This window comes from Globicephala melas, chromosome 7 (assembly GCF_963455315.2).
Source record: "Globicephala melas chromosome 7, mGloMel1.2, whole genome shotgun sequence".
Lineage (NCBI taxonomy): Eukaryota > Metazoa > Chordata > Mammalia > Artiodactyla > Delphinidae > Globicephala > Globicephala melas.
The window spans coordinates 70,963,825-70,990,144 of NC_083320.1; the positions used below are offsets into that span (position 1 = coordinate 70,963,825).

The 26,320-nt window shown below is 39.6% G+C and overlaps 1 protein-coding gene across 6 annotated transcripts in view; it reads left to right on the forward strand.

Moving 5' to 3' along the window:
- Window positions 1–26,320, forward strand: part of ITGB6 (integrin subunit beta 6) — a 67,644-nt gene that overhangs the window by 4,070 nt on the left and 37,254 nt on the right. For 5 of the 6 annotated variants that reach the window (XM_060301496.2, XM_070045858.1, XM_070045857.1 and 2 more), the window contains 4 exons: window positions 234–480; window positions 9,210–9,375; window positions 10,635–10,796; window positions 13,879–13,974. In XM_060301496.2, the coding sequence (XP_060157479.1) occupies window positions 234–480; window positions 9,210–9,375; window positions 10,635–10,796; window positions 13,879–13,974 (671 nt within the window). The remainder of the gene's footprint in view (window positions 1–233; window positions 481–9,209; window positions 9,376–10,634; window positions 10,797–13,878; window positions 13,975–26,320) is intronic. The other variant, XM_060301497.2, reaches the window with a different exon arrangement.

A 26,320-nucleotide genomic window follows, 5' to 3' on the forward strand; every position in this document is an offset into this window, starting at 1 on the left:
TAGTTCTCCCAAGGAGATATAAAATATCCTAACTTTCACCTCCTTCAGTTACTCTAAATTCACGGCTGAAAGATTTTCATGGATGTGTTCATGTATAAACTTTACCACACAGTGTATGAATTTGTAAGTATCTTCAGTAAGTTCTTATTGAAATGAAACAGGCAGGGATTGCCTAGTCACAAAGAAGTCTCCATGTGTTTTTATGATTTGCTTTTCTTGCGGGGGTGTCGCAGGCAGTGAACAGACTCTGCAAGTTCAAGTTCGCCAGACCGAGGATTACCCGGTGGACTTGTATTACCTCATGGACCTCTCGGCCTCCATGGATGATGACCTCAACACAATCAAAGAGCTAGGCTCCCTGCTTTCCAAGGAGATGTCTAAATTAACCAGCAACTTTAGACTGGGCTTCGGCTCTTTTGTAGAAAAACCCATCTCCCCTTTTATGAAAACAACACCAGAAGAAATCGCCAACCCTTGCAGGTAAGTAAATGATTTTCTGCCATCTTTGAACACTGATTTCCTGTAGAGCTGGCCCTGCTCTGAGCTGTAGGAGCTTGCTAAGTGCCTGGCAGTTCCCTCCCATCCGGTTGGATCTCTGCAGCTCTCAGTTGCCTAGGTTTTCAGAGCCAAGGGGAAGTCAACTTAATACCTGGTTCTAGCTTGGGTCCTCACAGCATCTGCAGCATCTGTCTCGCTGCGGAGGTCAGTCTGTGACAAATTTGGCTTTGTGCTCTGCAGACAAGCGGACCAAGTCTTTCACTGCAGGTTCCACTGGGCTGAGCCCTTCCCCAGCCCCTCAGAGGCCTTCTATCCTCAATGACCACCACTCTCTGAGGCTATTTGACAGTAACCCACACTTTCTCAGAGTATATGTCTCCACTCCAATGATTGCAGCCAAAATAACAGCTTTTGTAGCTACCTCTGATATACTTCGGGAGATGTGAATTTCTCTTATCGCTTGGAAAAGCCCTTTGTAGCCTTCACTGTTGTCAAATTCATTAGGAAATTAAGCAATGACTCCATTATAATATGCTCTGATCGGCTACTAAAACCATGTATTATCCAGGTGATGATCAAGGGCAAGTTGCTTTGAGATGACTTACCTGTACATATCAACGACATGGTCAAAATAAAATTATTTGATATCCTTCTATTGAAAAAGAGCTTCCATTTGCTCTGTGTCAGACCCTATGCTAAAGATTTTACATAGATGACCTCATTCAATCTTCATAATAGCTTCAGGTCAAAGCAGGCTTCATCATCCCTACACTCAGAGGAAGTAACAGAGGCTCTGAGAGGTTAGTAATTTGCCTGAGGCCACCTAACTAATCAGTGATCTGTACCAAGATCTGGGCTTGTCCAAAGCCAAGCCCTTTACTCCTATAAATATAGTATACACGTGAAATGGCTTTCCAAACGTACACTGACTTTGAACACTAGTATACACCCAAGGAATCAATCTCTATAGAAGACAGTTTTTATAGTATCGTTTTAAGACATTTCAATGCGGTTCCCAACTAGAATCTGACAGCAAAAAGAAAAAAAAAAAAAAAAAAAAATATATATATATATATATATATTTTTTTTTTTTTTGCGGTACGCAGGCCTCTCACTGTTGTGGCCTCTCCCGTTGCGGAGCACAGGCTCCGGACGCGCAGGCTCAGCGGCCGTGGCTCACGGGCCTAGCCACTCCGCGGCATGTGGGATCTTCCCAGACCAGGGCACGAACCCGTGTCCCCTGCATCGGCAGGCGGACTCTCAACCACTGCGCCACCAGGGAAGCCCAAAAAATATTTTGACCTTGAAAAGAATTCATCACTGATTGCAACTCTTAGGAATTGTGTTTGGTTGCAAATATCAGAGATAATATCTGTTCCCAACCCCCCTTCTTGAGGTATAATTGACAGGTACTAAAATACACACAGCAGAAATGTTCAGTTTCATGAGTTTTGACAGTTGAATATACCAATGTAAGCACCACTTAAAACATGACATGGAATATTTCCATCACCACACAAAGTTTCCTTATGCCCCATTTCAGTCAGTTCTGCTTCCCCAGAGGCAACCACTTTCTGATTTCTATCAGTTAGATTGATTTTGCCTATTCTTGGATTTCATATGAATGGAAAAAATGGTATATACCTTTTGTGCCTGGCTCTTTTGCTCAACATAATGTTTTCGAGATTCTTCCCTGATTTTGTGTTCACCAGTAGTTTGTTCCTTTTTGTTTTAAGTAATAGTCCCTTGTATGAATTTATTATACTACACTTTATTTATTCATCTATTGATGGACATTTGGGTTGTTTCCCAATTTCTGGTGATCATGAAAAAATACTGCTATGATCATTTGCATATAAGTCTTTGTGTGGATGTATGTTTTTGTTTCTCTTGCATAGATACCTAGAATTAGAATTGCTGAATTGTATGATAAGTATAGTTTTAATTTTTTTAAGAAACCATCAAATTGTTTTCCAAAGTGCATGTACCATTCTGCATTTCCATCAGCAATGTGTGAGGGTTCCATTTATTTCAAATCCTTGTTAATACTTGGTAATTTCAGTCTTTTTAGTTTTAACCATTCTAATAGGTGTGTATCTCATTGTAGCTTTACTTTGCATTTCTCTAATGACAAATGATGTGGAACATCTTTTCATGTATTTTTTTCCCATTCTCATATCTTATTTTGTGAAATATCTTTTCAAATATTTTTCCTATTTTTAAAAATTAGATTTTCTTCTTAATATTGTATTGTATAGGTTCTTTGTATATTTGGACAAAAGTTCTTTGTCAAATATATTTTGCAGATATACCCTCCCAGGCAGTGGATTGTATTTTTATTTTTCTATCAATGTCTTTGGTCAAGCAAGTTTTTAATTTCGATGAAGTCCAGTTAATCAATTTTTAGCTTTATGATTAGTGTATTTTTTTGTCCTGAGACATCTTTGCCTATCCTAATGTCTCAAAGATTCCTCCTCTGTTTTCTTCTAGAAGCTTTGTGGTTGAAGCTTTTACACTTAGGTCTATGATCTCAAATTAGCGTTTCTGTTTGGAATGAGGAAAATGTCTAGGTCTATCTTTTGTTTACATGCAACTATCCAATTGTTTCAGCACTATTTGTTAAGCAGGATTTTCCTTTCCCCATTGAATTATCTTGATGCCTTTGTTAAAAAGCAATTGACTGTATGTGTGTCTAATTCTGGACGTTCTATTCTGTTCCATTGATCCCTTGAATACACCCATGTTACCAGGTAACCATTCATCTGCTCACTCATAATGTCACCTTAGGGAAACCGCTTCACTTCTCAGAGCTTTAGTTTGGAATAATAATACCGATCACACAGAGGGGTTGTAAGGAGTGGGTGAGGTAATGAAAGGAAGCATTTGATATTGGGCTTGACCATGAAGCTCTCAGTAGGTGGTACCTACTATCAACACCAACAGAGTGGGGTAAAGGGAGGCCAGAGCACTGCCCAGGGTTCGGTGAACGGGAACCCAAAGGAGGATCACATATTTGAGCTCTTGAAAGGTCAGCATCTTCCTATTTCATAGAAGTTTTTCTTTTATTCTTGTTGGCAAAATTTACCATTAGCTAAAGTTATAAATAACGAGTTCTTTTTTGCTGCAACATTATATGTTTTCCTTTCTAATCACGCCCTTAATTCTCCCAGTTTCTCTGTCCAGATTCCACTCGCCACACATTTACACACCAAGAACCCAAACACCAAACACAGAAGTCAATCCTTTGATCAATTCAAACCTTATAATTATGGAATAAAATGTTCTTTAGTACAAAGGCAATGAGAGGTAAGAGAAAAGAGCATGGCGTTTTCCAGACCTGGGCTTAAATCATAACCTTGGAGCTCCCATCTCTTCATTTATAAATGAGGATAATAATATTCACTTCCTGGGCTAATCGTGAGAGCTGAATAGGCTCAGAACATAACAGACATTCAAAACCAGTTTTAATTTTTTTTCTCTCATTAACACTTATTTTCTCTAGTTATTTTTGTCTAATGGTCCTCAAACTTTTAGATCTCAGGACTCTCTTACACTCTTAAAAATTAAGACGTCCAAAAGAGCTTTATATCTATCAATATTCAGTGTCTTAGAATGTAAAACTAAGAAAATATAAAAATAATTATTTATCAATTTATTTAATAATTACAATGAAAAATACACTGCATATTACTATAATAACACACCTTTAGGAATAATAACTACATTTTCCAAAACAGAACAAAAGTTAACAAGATGAGTGGCACTATTTTACATTTTTACAAATCTCTTAAAATATCTGATTTAAAAGAAGACAACTGGCTTCTCATACCTGCTTCTCCGTTTAATCTGTTGTAATACTTTGTTTTGGTTGAATTCCATGAAGAAAGTCAAACTTCACACAGATATATAGTTGGAAAAGGGAGAAGCAGTTAATAGATTTTTCCAATAACTGTAGACATTCTTCTTTGATATTACATTCAAACTGTACAAGAGGTAAATTTATTTTCAATGTGGAATCTGAAAAAATATCAATGAACTTCATATTTTGTTACATTAAAAACCATTGGTCTGTTTTGCACTTTGAATCGCTCTTTTACTGGTGTGTGTGTGTGTGTGTGTTGTGTGTGTGTGTGCATGTGGTTTTGTAATATAACGCTCTGATCATTTGGAAAATGAAGTTTCAGTGAGTTATGTAGATCTGCCAAATTTCATGATATAATATCTAAAAAAATCATATTTGTTAATATCATCATTAATCCCATCAGATAAATCTTGAAGTATTGGGAAGCCGTTAAGCCATGGGTGGCAGATGATAATTTTCTGAAGTTCTAATTTTCTAGTTACTTCAGATTTCAGCATTGGCAACAAATACTGATAGTCGTTTTCCTGGAAGTAGCAGGCTTACTTTCTTCATTTTTAAGAATATGTCTGCCAAAAACTTAAGTTGGAATGATAGTTTGGCTTTCAGATCAAATGATTGTTCCATAAAATAGGCCAGTTCAGTTCAAACAACCGCAAGTGTTTTTCCACTATAAACATGTATTTCAATGTGCAGCAGTAATGCTGTATGCATATTCCCCATGTGGTCACACAGAAATATTTTTTAAAAACACGTATCCAAGGGTGTAGACTTAATAAAATTAATATCTTTTACTGCTTCGTCAAGGACAATCAAGTGAAACTAGCATTTAAAAAAAAATTATAAGGAATACTAGGCAGTTTGGTGCCACTGCCTTGATCTGTGCTAAGGCACCAGCAGTTTTATTCACCATTGCTTTGCATCATCAGTGAAAAAGACAAATAACATCTCTTATTATTATGAAATATGTTTGACCTGAAAAACTCTCTGAAAAGGTGTCAGGGACCTCTGTGGGTCTGCACACCACACTTTTAAAACCTCAGTTTTAATCTAGTCTCTAGTGCTTTTTGAAGTAGCTTGCGTTCTTTATCTTCGTTAGATGGAAAGTCACTAAAACTTGTTTCACCACGTAAGAAGCCTGAATGGTTTACGTTTTTGAAAGAAGTTTCTCTTATGCTGCTCTCTAAGAAACATCAAGAAAAATCATATTTTCTCCATTTTCCTATTTGTAATGAATTGTAATATGCATTTAAAAATATTTAACAGCACAAAGATAAAATTTTCTCCATCGAACATTTTGAGGGATTTTTTTTTAACATCATTTCACGTTTGATTTGGTGTTTTGTTTTATTTTTGAAGACTTGAAGTGAGTAATTCATTGTAGTTTTGCAAAAGAGATAACTGAACCATGAAATGCTTAGATTTCCTATATGTACACACAAAAAACCATATATGAGTATATAATGTAATTTTTAATAACAAGCCCAAGTGAGAATACAGACAAAAAGAAGAAAATGGAAATCATTTCTAATCCCACTCAAAAAAGATGGTGTTAACCTTTTAGTATATATCATTATAGTCTTACTTTATGAACTTTATTTAAAGTTTTAATAAAAATATAAGTAGCACTTTTTATATTGTGTTTTACAATTTTAAATTTGAATGCATTTTAAATGCAAATCTATTGTTGTCTAGGGACTCAAAATCAAGTTATTCAGCAATGAGTAGTTCCTTCAATTTCTATCTTAGAAAATAACAACCAAATATAAGCATTTGTTGGAGGAAGAACTTTGACCAAAATAGGCAGCCTCCAGTCAAAATTTTCTGGTGTGACCCAGCTCTGACATTCTGCTTTGTTTTAGCTTCATTCATCTCCCAGCACATGAATATGTTTATTGAATTAAATAAATGTATTCCCCTTTCCAAAAGATTAGAGTTCTAGTAAGAACTACATAGCAAATAATTCTAACCAACAAAAATGCAAATCTCTTACCGAAAGATAGGAATACTAGTTCTCTGGCTCCAGAAGATTCTCAAATGCCATTTTTGTACAGTGTGAACCAACACCCCCAAATAAAAGATTAAACGAAACATTTCCAAGACTAGTTGGGCTCCAGGGACAATGGTACACTTCACACAATTATATACTTTTTATAAAATACTTTTAATGTAATTTTTACAACAACCTTGTGAAGTAACTATTATTATCACCCTCATTCTAGATAGATAACTATTTAGTCTTTTTATTCTAAATCTAATGGCATTTTCTTCTACCCTGTAGCTGCTTTAAATACTACAGGAGCAATTAGGACAAATGCTACATTATTATCATTTAATAGGTTAACTTTTTTTTTTTTAATTCCTCATTTCACATTTCAAAATACATTCATCTTTGAAGGGAAAAAATCGACTATATAAAAATTTTTAAGGTATATATCCAAAAACATTGTAAACAAAACTTAAAAACAAACTACAAAGACAAAAGTTTGATACTATTTAGAGATAGAGTTCTTAAAATCATTAGAAAATAAAAGATACCTCATTAAGAAAATGGGACATCTCAGACTGTACCATTCGGTGCTGGCCACCTTTAACCCCCCCTTGTTCTGAAATCTGAGGACGCATCAGATTATGACCTACTTTTTGTGAAAGTCTACTGACAGGAAGTAAATGATTATCCTTGCAGACACCAGCATTCTGGTTCTGGCAGAGCTTCATTTCTCAGTGTAAACAAATCCACAGTCATTCTGACTTATATATATATAGTTGATTCTCATCATTTACAGAAGTCTTGTTCTGTAAATTCTCCTCAACAACTGCATTAGAGAATGCTCTCCTAGGGGAGACACAGGGTTAGGTTCCTACGAGCCTCTGGTCACGTTTCACCAACTGAGCAATACATAACTTTGTTTTCTGTGTGTTTCTATTTAAAGACATCTTATTTAATACATATTGTGGATTTATTAATGTTGAAATCGCAGCCAACAGCACTGTAACTCATGCCAGAATAAAGTTTAGCTAACATGTGTATTTTTCCCATAAGACACATCAAAGTCTTCCTGCACTTAGGAATACCAGACAGCACTTCAACACTACACTTGGGGGCCACTCTAAACAGCAAAATTACCCCAAAATCACAAAAATGCAAAAAAAAAAAAAAAAACCATGGCACCAGATAGACCACAAAAAGGACATTTGTTTACAGTATGACAGCTGGAACAAGAAGGCTGTCTTATTTGACCTCAGCTGGAAACATATGTATCATATCAGGTGACTCAACTTTTTTTTTTTTGGCTGTATTGGGTCTTCGTTGCTGTGCGTGGGCTTTTTCTAGTTGCGGCGAGCAGGGGCTACTCTTCCCCATGGTGCGTGGGCTTCTCATTGTGGTGGCTTCTCCTCTTGCGGAGCACGGGCTCCAGGTGCATGGACCTCAGTAGCTGTGCCCTGTGGACTCTAGAGCGCAGGCTCAGTAGTTGTGGCGCACGGGCTTGGTTGCTCCGCGACATGTGGGATCTTCCCGGACCAGGGCTCAAACCCATGTCCCCTGCGTTGGCAGTCAGATTCTTAACCACTGCGCCACCAGGGAAGCCCGACTCAGCTTTTTTGTCACTCTGTGCACGTACACGAATGACAGAGAAAGGACTGATTTGGGAGTTACAAATACATTTTAGCAATATGGATTTTCAAAGATATGGAATCTGTAAATAATGAGAATTGACTGTATACCTCAGGCAGATGACTATGGTGAAAAAGAGCCTACTCCTCAAAGATGCATCAGCTCCTTGTATGCTGACAAGACAGGCTGTTGAACTTGCAAAGATGCTCACCTAAGTCAGCCAGCTCTCCTCAGAAGCATACCACAGCCTCACTGGGGGCTACTCCTTTTTGTCTCTGTGCTTCTACACCTATGTTTCTCAAACTTTGGAATGCATCAGGAAGACTTGGCTCAACACAGGTCTCTGAGTCCACACCTAACATTTCCGATTCAGCAGGTCCGGAGTCATACCCCAGATTTTGCATTTATAACAAGTTCCCATGTGATGCTCACGTGGCTGGTCCAGGGACCGCACTTTGAGAATCTCTGCTCTATGTTATTTATCTCTACTTTACAAAGGAAAACCTAAAGCTCAGAAGGGTTGAGTAACTTGCCCAAAGTCTCATGCACAGCTACTAGCTGGCTTTCAGAATAAAATGTGGCTGATTCAGGATTAGCAATTTCTGTTCTACTGTGATGTCTTTAGGGCAGATCTCATCCTAACATGGCATTTTCCTCACAGGTAAACTGTTTTTAGTGGTGGTTTTACCCCAGGCTTGTCCACAATAGTCTGTTCTATCACAATAAAGTTGGGCTCTAGAATCAAGAGCCTTGCTCTGATTTTCAGGCCCTGGGCAGGGAGGACTGAGCAGAGGACGGAGTAGACAGGTTCCTCTCTCAGTCTTGCTACAGGGAGACTCATCCTTGGTGACAGTTTAAGCTATCAAAATACAAAGGAATTGTTGTCATCAGGTAAACTTAATGGTGGATTTTGGTTGAGAGGCAATAGAAGGTAGTGATTACACACACACACACACACACACACACGGGGAGTCTGATCACCTGATTATCTGTTTTCTGTGTCTGAACCAATGCAAGACACACAGCAAGCTCTAAATGTTAGCTAATGTGGCCAATTTGGAAGGGCTGGGTGGGAGACGATGAAAACAACCTTAACAGTGAGACTCACAGCCAAGTTACGGAGTCGGGCACTTTAGAAAAATGCATCTTCATTGAAGGAAATGCTGTTAGGCTATTAAACCCATTCATTGTGTGTTGCATCATATTTCAAGAACATTTTACATCTTCCTTTTGCAGTAGTATTCCATACATTTGTTTACCTACATTTGGATTCAAGCACATTTTGCCGTTGACAAATGATGCAGAAAGATTCAATGAAATTGTGAAGAATCAGAAAATTTCTGCTAATATTGACACCCCAGAAGGTGGATTTGATGCAATTATGCAAGCTGCTGTATGTAAGGTATGCTGAGGGGAGCAGTGTTTCATTCTGTTGACACAAATTTCATCTCTTGTGAACAAATCTCCTTTGAAAAGCTTAGCTAACTTTATCTTTCCTTTAATCACCATATTTCTACAACAGATACTTAAAATTTTGTACATTTTTTAATTCCATCATGTTGAAATGGGGACAATTTTTTATGCCTAATATTCAAATAGTCTAATAACATTGTAGTACAGTTGGGAAAAATTGGTTAAAAGAATAGTCATGTATGATTAATTTTCAAAGATCCAAATCATATTCATTAGTTTTTGAATCAACCATGGTGAAAAAAAAGAAAAAAACAAAGACAGCAATTAACAAAAAAAAAGTAAAAATGCTCTGATTCAGAATAAACGTCTACATATGATCAGCTATCTATTGTTTCGAACAACAAAATAAGCATCAGAAGCCACAGTGTCTCTACAACAATGCAAGAGTACCTCTCCTCCTTGACAATCAAACTCATACCCATGGGAACGATTCCCCTGTCTTCAGATGACAGTCTTCATGGAAAATATCAGGAAACAGATAGGGCCGAAGGTCCTAGAATGTGGGAGGGCCAAAGAATTAAGGAAGGAAGGAAAAAGATAAGGTACCATGGGGCAGCTACGATGAGCTTCTGTCCAACTAGTTCCTTGACTAATCTTAATTAAAGGGGAGAGCTCTGCAAAGAGACAGAAAACAGACCATCTTAATTAACAGTACTCTGCAGTCATACTTTGATAAGCAGTTTTTATCCTTGTATTATGTTTAGAATTTTTGGATGATATCAGTAGAAAGAGAAATAGATGCCTACAGGTTGGGTGAAATTTTAATAAAACAGGCTTACTTCGGGTCCATTCTGTATTGCATTCTTACTAGCTCTGCTTCAGCTTGGATTTGGGATAATCTATGACCTCCCTCACTCCCTTCTGTCATTTTTCTGGTAAATTGAAAACTGGACAGTAAAAATAATTAACTGTGTAAATGTCAAGATCAACTGGATACTGATTGTAGTGGAACCATTTTTTCTGAAGCATAAATCATCTGAAAATGTAATCCAGGATAAAACAAAGGTCACAGAATTTCATGTTTTTAATATGTTAATATTACCAACTCACAATAGATGAAACAGTCTAAAATAGATCGAGCAGCAATATATATTTTAATAATCTGAATGTGTCCAAGCATAACTGATCCACTCTCAATAAACGTCCGCCCCTCTCCCATACAAGCTAAATGCTTCTCTCTCACTGCAGGAAAAAATTGGCTGGCGTAATGACTCCCTCCATCTCCTGGTCTTTGTGAGCGATGCCGATTCTCATTTTGGAATGGACAGCAAACTGGCAGGCATCGTCATTCCTAACGATGGGCTCTGTCACTTGGACAGCAAGAATGAATACTCCATGTCAACAGTCTTGGTGTGTAACCTATACTCTACACTGTTTTCAGGGCTACAAGTAGGCGAACGGAGCAACAATTGCTGTAATACATAGCAGAGTAACCCACCCTTGGTAGAAGCAGTGCACATTTTCTGATTTGAGATTAACACATTGGCCTTTCTCCATCCTCATCGCCCTTAGAGGTCCCCTCGAGAGCACAGATGGGCGGTGGCGATGTGGGATAAGTTCAGATTTGCTATAGTACGAATGATCCCAGAACCTCCCCAATTTTTCAAAGAGCCCGAGGCCAGCAAAATATAATACAGTCAGCTCATTCTGTTTGAACCATAGCCCTGGAAAGGAAGGCTCAGACCAGAACAGTAGTCACCTAGGAGTTGTTTCAAATGATGGTCCCAGAGTCATGCTGCCTCCATAATTCCATGTTTTCATGGACCCTGGGACTCCCTGGGAAACCACTAGTCAGGTGCTGCTCGGTTGGTGCTTATTAAATCTGGCTTATTTTCGTCATTTAAAAAATGCTCGTGACATTCAAAAAAAAGAAAAAACACTTGACTTTTGTAAAACAAGGTAAAAATTTCAGAGCTCTTTTGATGTACATGATCTCATTTGATCCTCACCAGAACCCTATGTGTCTAATTGTTTCCCTTGAACAGAACGTGAGGCTGCCACGCTGGTGCATGTGTCCTTCCCTCTGTCTGCAATGCCCTTTCCTCCAAGGCTGCTGAGAAACTCTTACTGATCTTTTAAAACCCAGCTTGATCATGACTGCTCCGGGGACGGGGAGGACCCTGTCTGACCTCCACTGGGCCCCAAAGCGATCATCTCTCCCCTGGCTTTTATACATAGATGGCTTCTTGGCCATTGCCATATGAAAATGTGCTTGTTGGTTTCTGTCTGTCTTTAACATACATCCTCAGTACCAGAACTGGTTTATTATCTCTATTTGCTGACAGCACAGTGCCTGGAGCACACTAAAAATAGAATTGAATTATGAAGCAGAAACCTGGAAAGGTCATATTATCCCCATTTAACACTTGGGGAAAAAATGGTACAGAGAATTTAAGTGACTTTTGAAAATGACAATGCTGTAGAAGTGTGTGTAGGTGAGAGAAAGAAAGAGGGAAGAGAACCCAGGATTCTGATATCAGATTGGAAAAACTATCCTCTAAAAAGAAAAGACTTTAGTGAGATAATGTACAGAAACGCTTACTACAGCGTTGGCTATTAGTTTTAAAAATCTAATGGTTCATGAATTATCTGCTATCATTTCTTGACCTAAATTTCTAAACTTCAACATGGCTGTTTCTACCTAACTTTTGATCAATAGTGTTCACCAAATTTATATATTTTTAATTGTATCGGTTGTCCTTCCATATTAAAGGATTAGTGAGGGTAGCCACATTTTGTCTTTTAGCCAATGAGGGGTAATAAACCGTGAGAAGTGGATCCCTTTTTTGTTACTTTTTTCTTGCAACTATTCAAATGCCCCATAATAGACATCTCAGAAAAAAGCAAGATCACAGAAGCAAATACTGCCTGTTGCCTAATATGACCTTCTCCTGTAATACACGTTCAAGTGATTCTTATTAAGTTGCTACAATGCACAGAGCCGTGGGCTATTTCCCTGCCTGCAACATAGCCCCCGGGTCCTCTGAGCACTTTCTATGCTCTCAGCACTGGGCCAGGCTCCTGGGGCCGCAAAATAACAGGACATGATCCCTGGCCTTGAGGAACTTAGAATATAATTGTGAGAATTAAACCAAAAGATCTGGATCAAATAGAAAACCATATTCACCCGCCTATGGAGGGCTACGTGGTACCATCCTGGTTACACAGGCACAGCAGTTGAAAGTTTGGAGAACATCTGGAGATAAGTAGGGACCAGCGTTGGAGGACCTCAGGCTTAAGGTTGAAGGATACTTAATATTTGGGCAATTGAAACACAGAAACTGAGAATGTCAGACTCAGAAAGCTTTATAGATAGTACCTGGATTCTGCTAATATCCACTAATAAAAATCCAAATGGGATAGAAAGCACGCATTACACAGCCAGATTTGCAGTTGGGTAACTGACCTGAGTATCTTAGGCAAAACTATACTTTTCCCTCAACTTTAATTTTGTGGCTGAAGACAAAAATATTCCGGAAGCGCTGAGAATATATGAACACACCACATTCGTGTGCAAGAAGGCTTATTCGTCAGTGTTCCTGCACTTTGGCTTACTGCAGTCATAAGCAACATGGTATTCTTAGTTCCCTTGTTTGCAGGCCACTCCCTCATTTGAGGGTTTTTTTACACATTATTCACATTTGGAGTCATACGCCAGGCAAATGTGCTCCAGGTTTTCCAGGCTTGGAAAGTAAAGGTCATCTGCAAATATGATAATTAATGACTTTATATTTTAAAGTACTTGTATCACTCAGGAATGAATGTATCAATGGAACAGAAGTAAATTGAATACAATGGCTTTTCAATTGCCCTGTAAAAATATTGCAGCATCCCATAAAACCAATTCGTGACATCAAAAAGGCAGTAAGACCAAATTGGAGAACTGGTACAGGAATATCTCAAGTCAGAGGGATTTAGGAGTGGCAGTGTGTGCTTCCTCAGCAGGTTGGTCCTTCCGCAACCCTCATCCCGCCCCATCCAATTCCAGTCAGAGTTTCAGAGCTGCAAGAGTCACCTCCCTCACCTTCATCATAGTCATGGTCCCTCTCTCAATTCTAACATTCCCTCCAATATTTACCTGCAGGCAAGTGGCACTTAGAAAAAGACATGTATCTCTACCCTTGAAAAGATGACACACTGTAAGTCTTTAGATAAATTTAGTGATCTCCTTGGAAGTGACAGATCATAATACACCACGTTGACAGGCACCGACTCTAAGGAATTAAATCAACTTACAATAGCTAGGAAACAATTACTAAACCAATTAAGAAAATAATGCTAATTGTGTATTTGTTTACTTGGAGTGATAGACACAGTAATGCCTGTGAGAATTGAAAATGCCAAACTCAGTAAGATATCTTTGAAAGAGATATTCCTTTATTTTACATATTTTTGTTAAGAAGATACTTAAAATCTTTGTGTTCAATTTTAGGAATATCCAACAATTGGACAACTCATTGATAAACTGGTGCAAAATAACGTATTATTGATCTTTGCTGTAACCCAAGAACAAGTTCATTTGTATGAGGTAAGCAAACATGATTTGGGAAATTCCTTCAGGGAGATTATTGGACATGAAACTTTAACTCTGAATTTAATACATGGGAGGCCAATAGGTAATCATTAACACGTACCAGATATACTGGACACTGGCAAAGTGGATTCAGTTACTGTTTGCAATTCAAATTATAAACACAGAGGTGCAGCAGAGAGTGGAGGACAGATATGGTGGGATAAGGAAGAAACAGTTATGGAAATGAAAAGTTGGAAGAGAGTCCCAATAAACACAGGACCACCTATCTAATGGAAAATCAATCTATCTTCCCTTGAGTTAACAGTGAGCAGAGAAAATTATGAGAATGGGAGGAGACTTGACTTAAATCTCTGACATTTGCAAATTCGATACATAGAAAATACACAAGTAGAGATACAACTCAAACTATTGAGAAGTGAAAAGTTGAAAGAAAAAAATTTGTTAAACCCTGGGCCAAAAGATAATTTCTCCCTTAAAGTAGCTGGATTTGCAGTTCAGGTTTTTGAATGGAAGCACCAATGGCAGAAAGGAAATTGTTTTGTTAGATGAAAAAAATGTTCATAAATCACTGCATACACAGTAAAACACATATTACAAGTGCAAAAGTTTTCTGTGGCTTCTTTCCAGCCTCAGAAAAACAATATGTCAAAATGCCATGCATTGGGGTACTAGCAAATGATCTATTATTCCTCATGGGCAGTTTCACAGAGGAGGAATCTCCAGCCTGAGTCCTAGAAAATGTTGAGAAAATATGTGTCCGTTAAATCGTCTGTACCTTCTATGCAGAAGCTTCAAATACTCCTAAATTCAAAGTCGAGTCTCCCATTCCTTTTGAAAGGACCTCTTAACTCGCTTGGTGAATTTACAGAGCTCAGGAAACACTGAGATTATTTCACAGAAGGCTTTGATTAAATGCCACTCACTGCTCAGGACGGTACAATCCATGAACTTGCATCAAGTTCTGTAGAAAGGATCCAGGAGGAGATCCTATCTTGCATTTTTAATGAGAGGAGGGTATTGTACTCCAGGTGAGACTGCCTTCTGCTGAAAACGAAGGAAGTCCCTTGCAATCTAGCTACATACTCGAGGGCTTTGTTCTACTCAGAGACCATGTGGGTTCACCTGATCTAGGCATTTTCTTAAGGCTTTTTAGTATGTGATACTCGTTTCCAGTGGTTTTAAGTAGTAGAGTTGCAGTAAAGATTTTTTAAAAGTACCCCAAATACAATAGTGAGTCTATTCTGCCTTTGATTCGTAAGGCTAGAGTGAGAGGACCCTGGGGGTCACCACACCTCCTCCAAAGCAAGGCTCCTTGTTTAGGTAGGGGAGGAGAAGTTGCACAAAGTTTTCTTAAAAGAGGGATCTGGGAAACACGATTGATGACCACGAATAGAGACACCCATAACTCACTTTGGTAATAGTCTTTAAGACACAACTCATTCAAATGCCTCCTCAAAATTGCTATTAAAAAGACAGAGCAAGGTGAAAAATAGCTCTGTGGCAAAACAGAATCTGTCAGATTTAAACAGGTTGCATCCACGGTTCCCTGTTGCAAAGGAAATGATCATTTCCAAGGAAAACACCAGATTAGAGCCTGCCTCTAACGTAACAGCAGGACATTTATTTTGCCTGCCTACTAATCTCATTAGGAGGTGAATTTATGTTCCGTTGTGACCTGTGGTTTTACCATCTAGGCTCCACTAAATTCAAAGGGACATTTGCAGGGAGCCATGCAGTGGACCAGGCCAGCAGCCCGCTCTGTGACTCTGATCCTTTCATTATTTTATTTTCATTCTGATGGACTCATCATTTCCTCTGCATTAGTGGGAGTAGACGGCAGCCTGGTCTAAAGATAATGACAGCAGCATTGCACTTCCCTGAAGGTTTTGCACAGCATGAAAATGCTGGTTTCTTGTTTTATTGATAATGGAAACTGAAAATAGACCAGTAATGGCTTGGGTTGCCTTTCCATTTAAATCTCTTAGAAGGAGCCCTATGTGTGCAGGAGCCCTATGTGACCTGATGTTTGGATAGCTGTGATAGAGGCAGCATAACGACCAAAGAATCACTGAAAAATAAAACCAGTGATAGGATAAATAAAGCAACTAAGTGGTTGGATCTAATGGAAATTCCAGGAGGCAAACTGTTTGCCCCAGTTCTGTGTTAAGCACAGTTATGTACACACACCCGGGACAGGAGCTAGGTCAGGTTCAATGGTGCCCATCTTGCAGCAAATAAAGAGTTATGTTGCCCGTTCATGGAACGCAAGAAAAAATGACTATTTTTTAAAATAATTTTGGTAAGATGCCTTGGACTGCCCAGGTGTGTATGTTGCCGTACTTTGTGGTAACGGAGATGAACAAACAATGGAAAGGCTACAGTGAGCAGTTTTGCCTCCTGTTCATTATGACTGCAGTGTGTGCCCCAGACTCCAGCAAACAGATGATTTTGAACAAACTTATTATCATGGATAGTTTCCTGTTTGTCCAATTACAGGGTTCAAAAGATAATGATAGATAATAGACTGAGTAGTAGGTAGTATATTACATTCAACTGCTAAATACCATTTTGAATCAGGATTCAATTACCCAAGCTTTAAAAAAAATTTTTTTTATCTCCTCTGCTGTTTTCAAATATTTACTGTTAATTTACATCAATTTAGTATCAGGCTACTAAGCCCCAACTGTCTAATTTGACTAGTCTTTCCTTGCTAATGAGAGACTGAGAGAAAAGCAATGAAATTAGCATTTTTTACTACATTGTCAAATCCTGTTATTAATCACCTGGGATTATTTGCAAGACTTTAAAATATCCCATTATCTTTCAAAATGTCTACCTCTGGCTGGAAAAGATGAGTTTTATGACGTTAATTGTTATTGTATATATATGTAATAATAATTGTATGACCTGGTGTTTATGATGTAATGTTGAAACACCACTTAGAAAGTAAACAAGATGTATTGGTAAAAGACACTTCACTAACATCTGTGGCCACTAATTGATGTCCCTGTGGTTATTAGGACAGAATGATGGGTCTAAAGCATGGGGACAGGGGCCCAAGCAGGTTGTTCTACCAACAAAAAGGCCCTCCCCTCTGGAGGTAAAAAATCTTCTATTATTAACTCTGTAAAGAGCATGGTGGGTCTCGCTCATCTTTCTGTTTAGGCCAATTCTCAATACAAAGTAGATTCTCAGTAAGTATTTGTTGAATGAATTAAAAAACAAAAAACTGCAATGCAAGCACTTCATTTTTTCTCAAATGGGCTTAAAGTTTCTAAATAGAGATTTGGAGTTTTGTGTGACAAATGCCTGTCAAGGTCAAGGGAGCCCATGTCCAAGAGCAGGTGGGGGAGCCTGACCTACCATTATGGTCTCCTGCAGCCTTGGCTGTTTCTTCTGCACTTGAATCCAGTTGGCACTAGAGAGGAAAGGAACACTCTGCCATCAGCCTTGGGATCACCCTGTTGGATAAGCTCCAGAGCCTTCTTCCTAGTCTGTAAAAGGAAAACCCGAGTGATTAACCACTTGACGGTCATTAACCCAAAAACAAAGGCTGCTGCGATATGCTATGAGCCTGATGTTTCAGAAGTGTGGCTTCTGAAATTGTCTACCATATACAAGTTTCAATTTTTCAGGAATCAAAAACCCAGTTTTTATTTCACCCTTTCTTTCCTTTTTCTCCTCATCTTTTGAGCTTTTCACCATAGCAAGGGAACTGAAAGGAGGCAGAGAAATTAGGGAGGGAGATAAAACAATAATTGGACCCTTTTGCTATTTGTAGCCTGTTCTATTATTGTTTTGCTTTATAATGTTTACTGTTGGAAAAGACCAAAACAATTTTTTTCCAGTGAGAATCCCTTTATCTCTCGGATCGGTTTTTACTGAATAAAAGGACAGGAGTGGATGACCTCCAGCTTTGGTAGTCAATGATTCTGGACCTGGAGGGGGCGCAAATCACCATAAATTCCAATGATTTACACACGGATAAAGTATAGTTAGCTGTAATATAGCTAATTTTAGGGCACGGTCTAAAAAGTTGTTCTTTATCTATGAACTCCACCCTGTAATTATGGGAATTCCAAATTTATGCTTTTAATGAAAATAAAATCATGTAGGAATTAAAAAGAGAACTTCTGGATTACGAGAAACGTCCATGGAGTTAATAAATTGCTCTCAATTCAAGTGTAATGGAAAAGGATTTTGATTTCTCTTTATTCGCTGGTATCTGAGAATAAAGACCAAGGAGAGCCAGCTGCCTGCACTTTCCTCATTAATAAAAACACCTCTCAGAGAGGGAGATTTTGGAAAAAACAAACTCGTGTCCTCAGATTATCAGGGCAAAGTGGTTGGAAGTATTTTCCAGACTAATTAATAAACCATAAACACGAAAAATCATCAGTAGTTACACCCTAGGTTACACAGAGTACTTTTCTTCTAAAGAACACAAGGACTCATCATCCAGAAAATAAACACACAGAAAAAAAGATACAAATTTATAGTCAGGGTCTTAATGAGATGCCTTCTTAGGCCAACCCATGTAGAAATATAAAATGAGATTTCATCAATACTAGGCCTAAATATTTCAAGATTTACATAATACCCAGAATGTCTAACATCATTAGAACCAGGGTGCTATTGACCATAGTCTTCATTCATTCATTCATTTATCAAACATCCATGAGCCAGGCCAGGGTTGGTGACTAGAGAGAAGAAGACACAGTGTCTGACTCAAGAGCATTAGCAGACTTGTAAGCCAATGATTTACCTAAAGGTTAGAGGTTATTTTAGAGGTTATATTCTAGAGACCCCAAGGCAGAGTTTTCCTGAGGGGCCAGAGTTTTCACATCTGTCAATGTTTTTACTCTTTTCTATTCACCATTTTTATTAGAAGGGGCAGCAAATTAATCGGCAATCTTAAAACTACCTTCGATGCTGAGGGTATCCCAGTGCTGGCCCTTCACTTTATAGAGGTGGAAAGTGAGGGCCAGAGAGAATCAGCAACTATGACCATGAGAATAATAGGGAAGGTTTGCTGAGGGCTTATTAGGTGGCAGCTGGGGTTAACTATTTTAACTCACTTTATCTTTTAATCTCCTTTTTAGCACCCCCAAAAATCCAAAAGCAAGTTGCATGTGAGAGCCAGGATTTGAGCCCAGACAGTTTGAGTCAACAGCCCCAACAGTGAGTTAAGTCACAACTGAACTTGAGTTTCTGCAGTGAAAGAGCAGGCCCATTCCTAACCGTTAGGCCAACAGAGAAGCAGCCTTTTCACAAAGTAACCGGCTTTTGAAAGTCATTGAACAGTAAGAGCACAGAGCCCACGGGAGCAGCAGAGCATTCGCTGCAAACGGCAGAGTCCTTCAAGGCCAGTAAACACTGGATTTTACTTACTCTTGCTGTTAACTTAGACAAATAGAGCCATCTGAATATGTGTGGACTTGAAAAGAGACACATCTGGATTCTGCCTTGTGTGATATTTAAGTCCTGAGCGGTAAGAACGGGTCCCACAGTTAGGGAGCTTATGCCATTGGCCAACCGACCAAAAATAGCTAGTCTCTAAGGTGACCGTTATCGAGGTTTCGGCCAAAGGGGGAATAGGGGACACATGGTCTGACACAGGCTGTAGGCCTCTTATGATGATACCATTCAAGCACATGGAAAAATAGAGTAACACAATGAACACCCACGTACCTCCTGCCCAGCTTTCTCCAATCTTAACACTTTGCCACTATATTTGCTTCCGATATTTTACAGAAATAAAACATTTCAGATCCAGTTGCCTGCTGTGTAACTGCCCACCTCCCTCTTTCCTTCCATAGAAGTAACCAGTATCCTGAACTTAGTGTTTATCATTCCCATGTTTATTATGTGAAGCATTAAAACATATGTCTACCCATAACTAATTACGTAGTTTGGGCTCACAAGTTTAATTTCATGCTGTATGTATTATTTCCATAGTTTGCTTTTGGACTCAATGTTATGTTTGGGGTTTTTTTTTAAATGATGGTAAAATATACCCAACATAAAATTTACCATTTTATAGGTTAAGCATATAGTTCTGTGGCATTAAGTACATTCACATTGTGGTGCTCAAAGTTACGTTTTTGAGGCTTATCTGTGGAAACACTTAGAGCTCATGTTTACTCTGTTCCACTGCTATACATATTTCATTACGTGTATTTACTGTAGCATGTTCATTTGTACCTGAGGGCTTCAGATCATTTCCAATCCTGCAGCATTACAATTGTTGCAGCCATGCACATCCTTGCAGGCATGTTCTCTGTTGAGGATCCATGTCTGGAAGTGAAGCCCCTGGGTCACAGGGAAGTGGCATCCTCAACCCCCCTGGGTGTATCCAAGTTGCTTTCCAAAGTGGTTGTATCACTTAGTTACTCTCCTACCAAAAACATGGGACTGTTGGGAAAAAAAACCCAAAAAACAAAAAAGAAAAACCACACATTAAATTACTCTTTTTCTGATGATAAAATTAATACATTATTTAAAAAAAAAGAGGGAGATACAGAAAAGCACAATGAAGAAAATAAAGATCACTCATAAACTCACTACTTAGGCACAGCTAACCATTCTTGACATTTTAGAATGTCTTCTCTTTTGTTTTTACGTGCATTTACATGTTTTAACATAATTGGTATCAGATTGTACATATTAAGTATGTTCAAATTTTTGGAATGTGTTTACATATTTACAGTCTTAAAAAGGCATAAAAATTAAGTTGCACTTAGTTATATGTCGAACAACCACTTTCATTAATAAGAATAGCATTAGATGAAATCAGGGTCATTCTGCAGAATTCTGAATCTGTGGTTGCCAGACTTAGAGGGTGTGTGTTTTAAAATAAAAGCAAACTTGCTGCCCACCCCTAGCAGCCCCAGAACATCTAGAATTACTACACCTTTACCTACCAGGTCACGTTTTTACATATTCCAATGATACTTGGTTACTTTTTTATACATTCATGCAACATGTTTAATAGGACCAACAAATTATTTCTAGTAACCCCTTTTCTTATCCCTGAAAGTGCCCTACTGGTGAGGACTCTGACATCTGTGAACAAACTCAGCTCCTTCAAAGGCTCTTCTCCATGCTGCAAGGTGCTCAAAGCTGTGTACCTACACTTCCCTTCCTAGGAGGGTCCACAGTGTGAGGGGACTCAGTTACCTATCTATCCCCAGAAGCCTTTCCTATGGCTGCAGGTGGCCACTCTCTATCTGTGAGGCTGGACCAAATTACAGCTATGATTAAAGGAAGCTCACCCCTTCTTGGACCAGCATGCCGAGTTTAACTGTACCCATGCATTCTCCACACGGCACAGCCTTTCACACAATTACAGAGGACATCAAGGCACAAGGGACAAGTTAAACTGACAGCTCCCAAACATAAGAGAAATTTGAGAGTATTATATGTTTTAACTTTATGGCTCATTATCTGAAAGAGCTCAAACTAGGCTACAGCGGGGCCACTGTTAGTTACAACATTGTTCAGTATCTTGTTGCCCTTACGGTCTTGAATCTTCAAAAAGTAATCAGAAAATTTTTGAAACAGAAAATTTTGTTGAGCTTGAACAATTTGGGCACATTTTATTCACTAATTCAGGGGTTGGCATACTTCTTCTATAGGGTTGCCAGATTTAGCACATAAAAATACAGGATGTCCAGTTAAATTTGAATTTCTAAACAGCAAATAATTTTTTATGTTTTAGTATGTTCATGCAATATTTGGGCCACATACTAAAAGCTTTGAAAGAATTACTAAGAAAAATGGAACAGAGAGTACAGCAATGGGGAATAATGGAAGAGGAGAGTGTAAGACCTTACTTCCATAGGATCTTCAGGGAAGACCCTTTTTAAGAAGTGATGAATAAAGCAGCAACCTGAAGGTTAAGAGCAGTCAAGAGGAGAAGGAGTGTGCAAAGGCCCTGAGGTAGCAAAGTACTCAGTGCTCAGTGTGTTTGACAAACTGAAAAGAGGTTTGTCAGCCTGATGTGAGCTGGGGTAGAAGGGGATGGAGTGGGAAAGGTAGGCTAAAACAAGACCCCCCGGTCTTAGTGCTATTCCATGGATAGAAGGCATTCAAAACCACCACTTTTGTTGTTGAGTAGAAAATAGATGTCACAGGTGTATGACAAACTGAGGACCCCATATGGGTTACAGGTGTATAGTTTTAAAAACATAACACCTTTATTTTCCAAATTGCCAGAGCTATTCCTGGAAGCATCCTCTTGACAACAAGAATGGTGTGGACCAGACATTCTTAAACTTTGGCGCTCATTAGAATCATCTAAGAAGCTTTCTAAAAAATCCAAGGCCCAGGTCACACCCTGATCCAATTAAATCAGTATCTCGGGGGCTGAGACCCAGGCATCAGTATTTCTAAAAATCTCCCTTGGTGTCTCCAAGCACCCAGGGAGGCTGTTAAAATATAGACTCTGATTTAGGAGGTCTGGGCTGAGGCCTGAGATTTTGCATTTTTTTCTTTTCTTTTTTTTTATTGAGGTATAATTGACATATAACATTATGTTCGTTTTGTCTGTACAACATAACAATTCAATATTTGTATACACAGCCCAAAGAGATCACCACAATAAGTCTAGTTACCGCCTGGCATCACACTGTTGCAACATTTTTTTCTTGTGATGGGAACTTTTAAGATTTACTATCTTAGCAACTTTCAAATATGCAATACAGTATTATTAACTATAGTTACCATGCTGTACATTACGTCCCATGACTTATTTTATAACTGAAAGTTTATACCTTTGGATTCCTTCACTCATGTCACTCCCACTTCCTGCCCCCACCCTCACCTCCCCACCCCTGGCAACCACCAATCTGTTCCCTGAATCTATGAACTTGGCTTTTTTGTTTGTTTATTTTGTTCTGATTTGATTAGTTTTGTTTGTTTTTAGATTCCATGTGTAAGTGAAATCATATGGTATTTGTCTTTCTCTGTCTGACTTGTTTAACTTAGCATAATGCCCTCAAGGTCCATTCTTGTAGCAAATGGCAAGATTCCTTTCATTTTCATCACTGAGTAATATTCCATTGTATATGTATACAATGTCTTCTTTATCCATTCAGCCATTGATGGGCCCTTAGGTTGCTTCCATATCTTGGCTATTTGTAATAATGCGGCAATGAAAATGGAGTGCATGTATCTTTTCAAATTAGTGTTTTCATTTTCTTTGGATAAATACCCAGAAGTGGAATTGCTGGATCATATGATAGAAATAAACCTACTCATGTGTGGTCAATCAATCTATAATGAAGGAGGCAAGAATATACAATGGGAAAAGGACCATCTCTTCAATAAACGGTGCTGGGAAAACTGGACATCCACGTGTGAAAGGATGAAACTAGACCACTATCTTCCACAATACACAAAAATTAACTCAAAATGGATTAAAGACTTAAATGTAAAACCTAAGACTATAAAACTCCTAGAAGAAAACATAGGTGGTAAGCTCCTCTTGACATCAGTCTTGGCAGTAATTGTTTGGATCTGACTCCAAAGGCAAAGGCAAAGTCAACAAAAGTTAAACTGAATAAGTGGGACTACATCAAACTAAAACACCTCTGCACAGCAAGGGAAACCATCAACAAAATGAAAAGGCAACCAAAGAATAGGAGAAAATATTTGCAACCCGATAAAGGGTTAATAACCAAAATATACAAAAAACTCATACAATTCAATAGTTTTAAAAACATCTGATTTTAAAATGGACAGGGGGCTTCCCTGGTGGCGCAGTAGTTGAGAATCTGCCTGCCAATGGAGGGGACATGGGTTCGTGCCCCGGTCCGGGAAGATCCCACATGCCGCGGAGCGGCTGGGCCCATGAGCCATGGCCGCTGAGCCTGCGCGTCCGGAGCCTGTGCTCCGCAACGGGAGAGGCCACAACAGTGAGAGGCCCGCGTACCACAAAAAAAAAAAAAAAAAAAAAAAAGGCAGGGTAATCTTATTAAGAGACGATCTGAAGTATCTTCAGGAACAAATACTCAGTGTAGACCCTTTGTTCTCAGCCTCCATTCTCCAGTGCCTCTCTGTGCAATTGTTTGTCTCAGAACAGTCACGCACGGTGGGCCATTTGTCTTCCCTTATCGCACTGTGACTGCTGCCGAGCACTCGTTCAGCTGTGCGCTGCAGCTTCTCGGCTGACAAGATAATTACATTCCAGGGCAGACTGGGAGAAAGACAGGGAGTGCTCAAAAGTTCCGAAGCCGACTACCTAGTCATCGCTGGTACAGACTTCAAGATCAAGCACCTGATCTAATTAGCACACCCCCATCGCTGCCGGTCTGACTGTGGAATGCTGACAATTAAAAGCCTGAAGGCAAAGCCGATATCAGGCAACCCAGAGACAGACATTCACGCTACCTAGTGCCAGAAACAATTACATATTCTTTTTGGAATCTTGGGAGTCCTAGTAACACAGTCAAGCCTGGGGGTAAACTTTTGCATAATATCGGGGGCCCTGCGTTTACCGATAATGAACAGGAGAATAAAACCTCACAAAAATGAAAGACCTCACGGGAAGAAAGCCTACTGATTACCTTCAGAAGGACTTATTTCAGCCAACCCAGCCGGCCCCCAGCTCTGGAAGAAGCACACTTCCTGACAAAAGCGGGCTTTCACCTGCAAAGAGCTGTTTTACTTTGACCAGATAAAAAGTACAGTACAGTCCCCCAGGAAAAAAAAAATGTTTTTGCCTCTATGGTTTCACGACTTCTTACGTTTCTTTCAAGATGTAGCCTTTCAATGTGAAAGTGATTACGGACACAAAGCTTTTTCTTCCTTTCTTTTGCTTTGAGTAGGAAAGTGTTCTATAATCTCTAAACCCCTATATATATATAAATACCAGGCATTATTACCTTAACTTTCCAATGAGACCCCCCCCCACCCCGCCATGGCTGTTGGCATTTGCACAGTGAGCACGTAGAGCCCAGTGAGTGCTTGCTTTAAAGTCAAGACCTGTTTCTACCACTTATTAGCCCTGTGACCAGGCAAGGTACTCACTTTTCCAGGTAAAACGAAGGCTTAAAATCTTTAAAGGTTAGGGACTTCCCTGGTGGCACAGTGGTTAAGAATCCGCCTGCCAATGCAGGGGACACCGGTTCGAGCCCTGGTCCGGGAAGATCCCACATGCCGCAGAGCAACTAAGCCCGTGCATCACAACTACTGAGCCTGCGCTCTACAGCTACTGAAGCCCGTGCACCTAGAGCCTGTGCTCCGTAACAAGAGAAGTCACCACAATGAGAAGTCTGCACACAGCAACGAAGAGTAGCCCCCGCTCATCACAACTAGAGAAAAGCCTGCGTGCAGCAACGAAGACCCAATGCAGCCAAAAATAAGTAGAATAAATAAATCAAAAACTATATATCGGGCTTCCCTGGTGGTGCAGTGGTTGAGAGTCCGCCTGCCGATGCAGGGGACGCGGGTTCGTGCCCCGGTCCGGGAAGATCCCACATGCCCGCGGAGCGACTGGGCCCGTGAGCCATGGCCGCTGAGCCTGCGCGTCCGGAGCCTGTGCTTCGCAGCGGGAGAGGCCACAACAGTAAGAGGCCCGCGTACCACAAAAAAAAAAAAAAAAAAAAAAAAATGTAGCAAAAAAATATTTAGTAAGTATAGTTAAAGAACAAGAACAGTGACGTTGGTTAATCATATAATGTTGAAAATAAACGGCGCTAAGCATAAAATCCCTCCACATCAGTGAGGCTCCATAGAAAGAGTTAAGCAAGCACAAGGCCTAACGAGAAGAAGCAGGTTGCTCTAAATATTTGGTTTTACAAATTCTTTATTAAAATGCTACTAGCAGATATGCGGCCAGTTGACTTCCGACTTCCCCCCCTCTGACGAGGCACATGAGAAGTGTGGTCTGTGTAAAATGGTGGCTGACAGGTCTGAGGTGGCGAGGAACCCATGATGCTATAGCAGAAATGTCACCAGAGGAGGACATGAGGGCACGTTCGAGTCACCATCCAAGGCAAAAACCCAATCACAATGCCCAGCAAGGATACAGCCAATAATAAACTGTAACCCAGAACAGAGCCAGACTCTGAACCTGGAGGTGAGAGTGAACCCAACAGGAAGTGCAGTCAAAGCAGGAATGAAGGCCCCATCGGCAGCTGTCTCTTCCATGGGGAGAACAGCAGTATAGCACCAAGAGCAGCCTAGAGGCTGCCAAGGTCCTCAACCTGAGTCTCTTTAAAGAGAAAACCAACCAACAGCCGGTCTACGGCTACCTGGGGCTGCAGGTATGTGGGGCTGTGGCTCCCCTGCCCTCAGCCCAGCAGGGGTGCACCCCTGATTTCTGGCAGCCGGACGC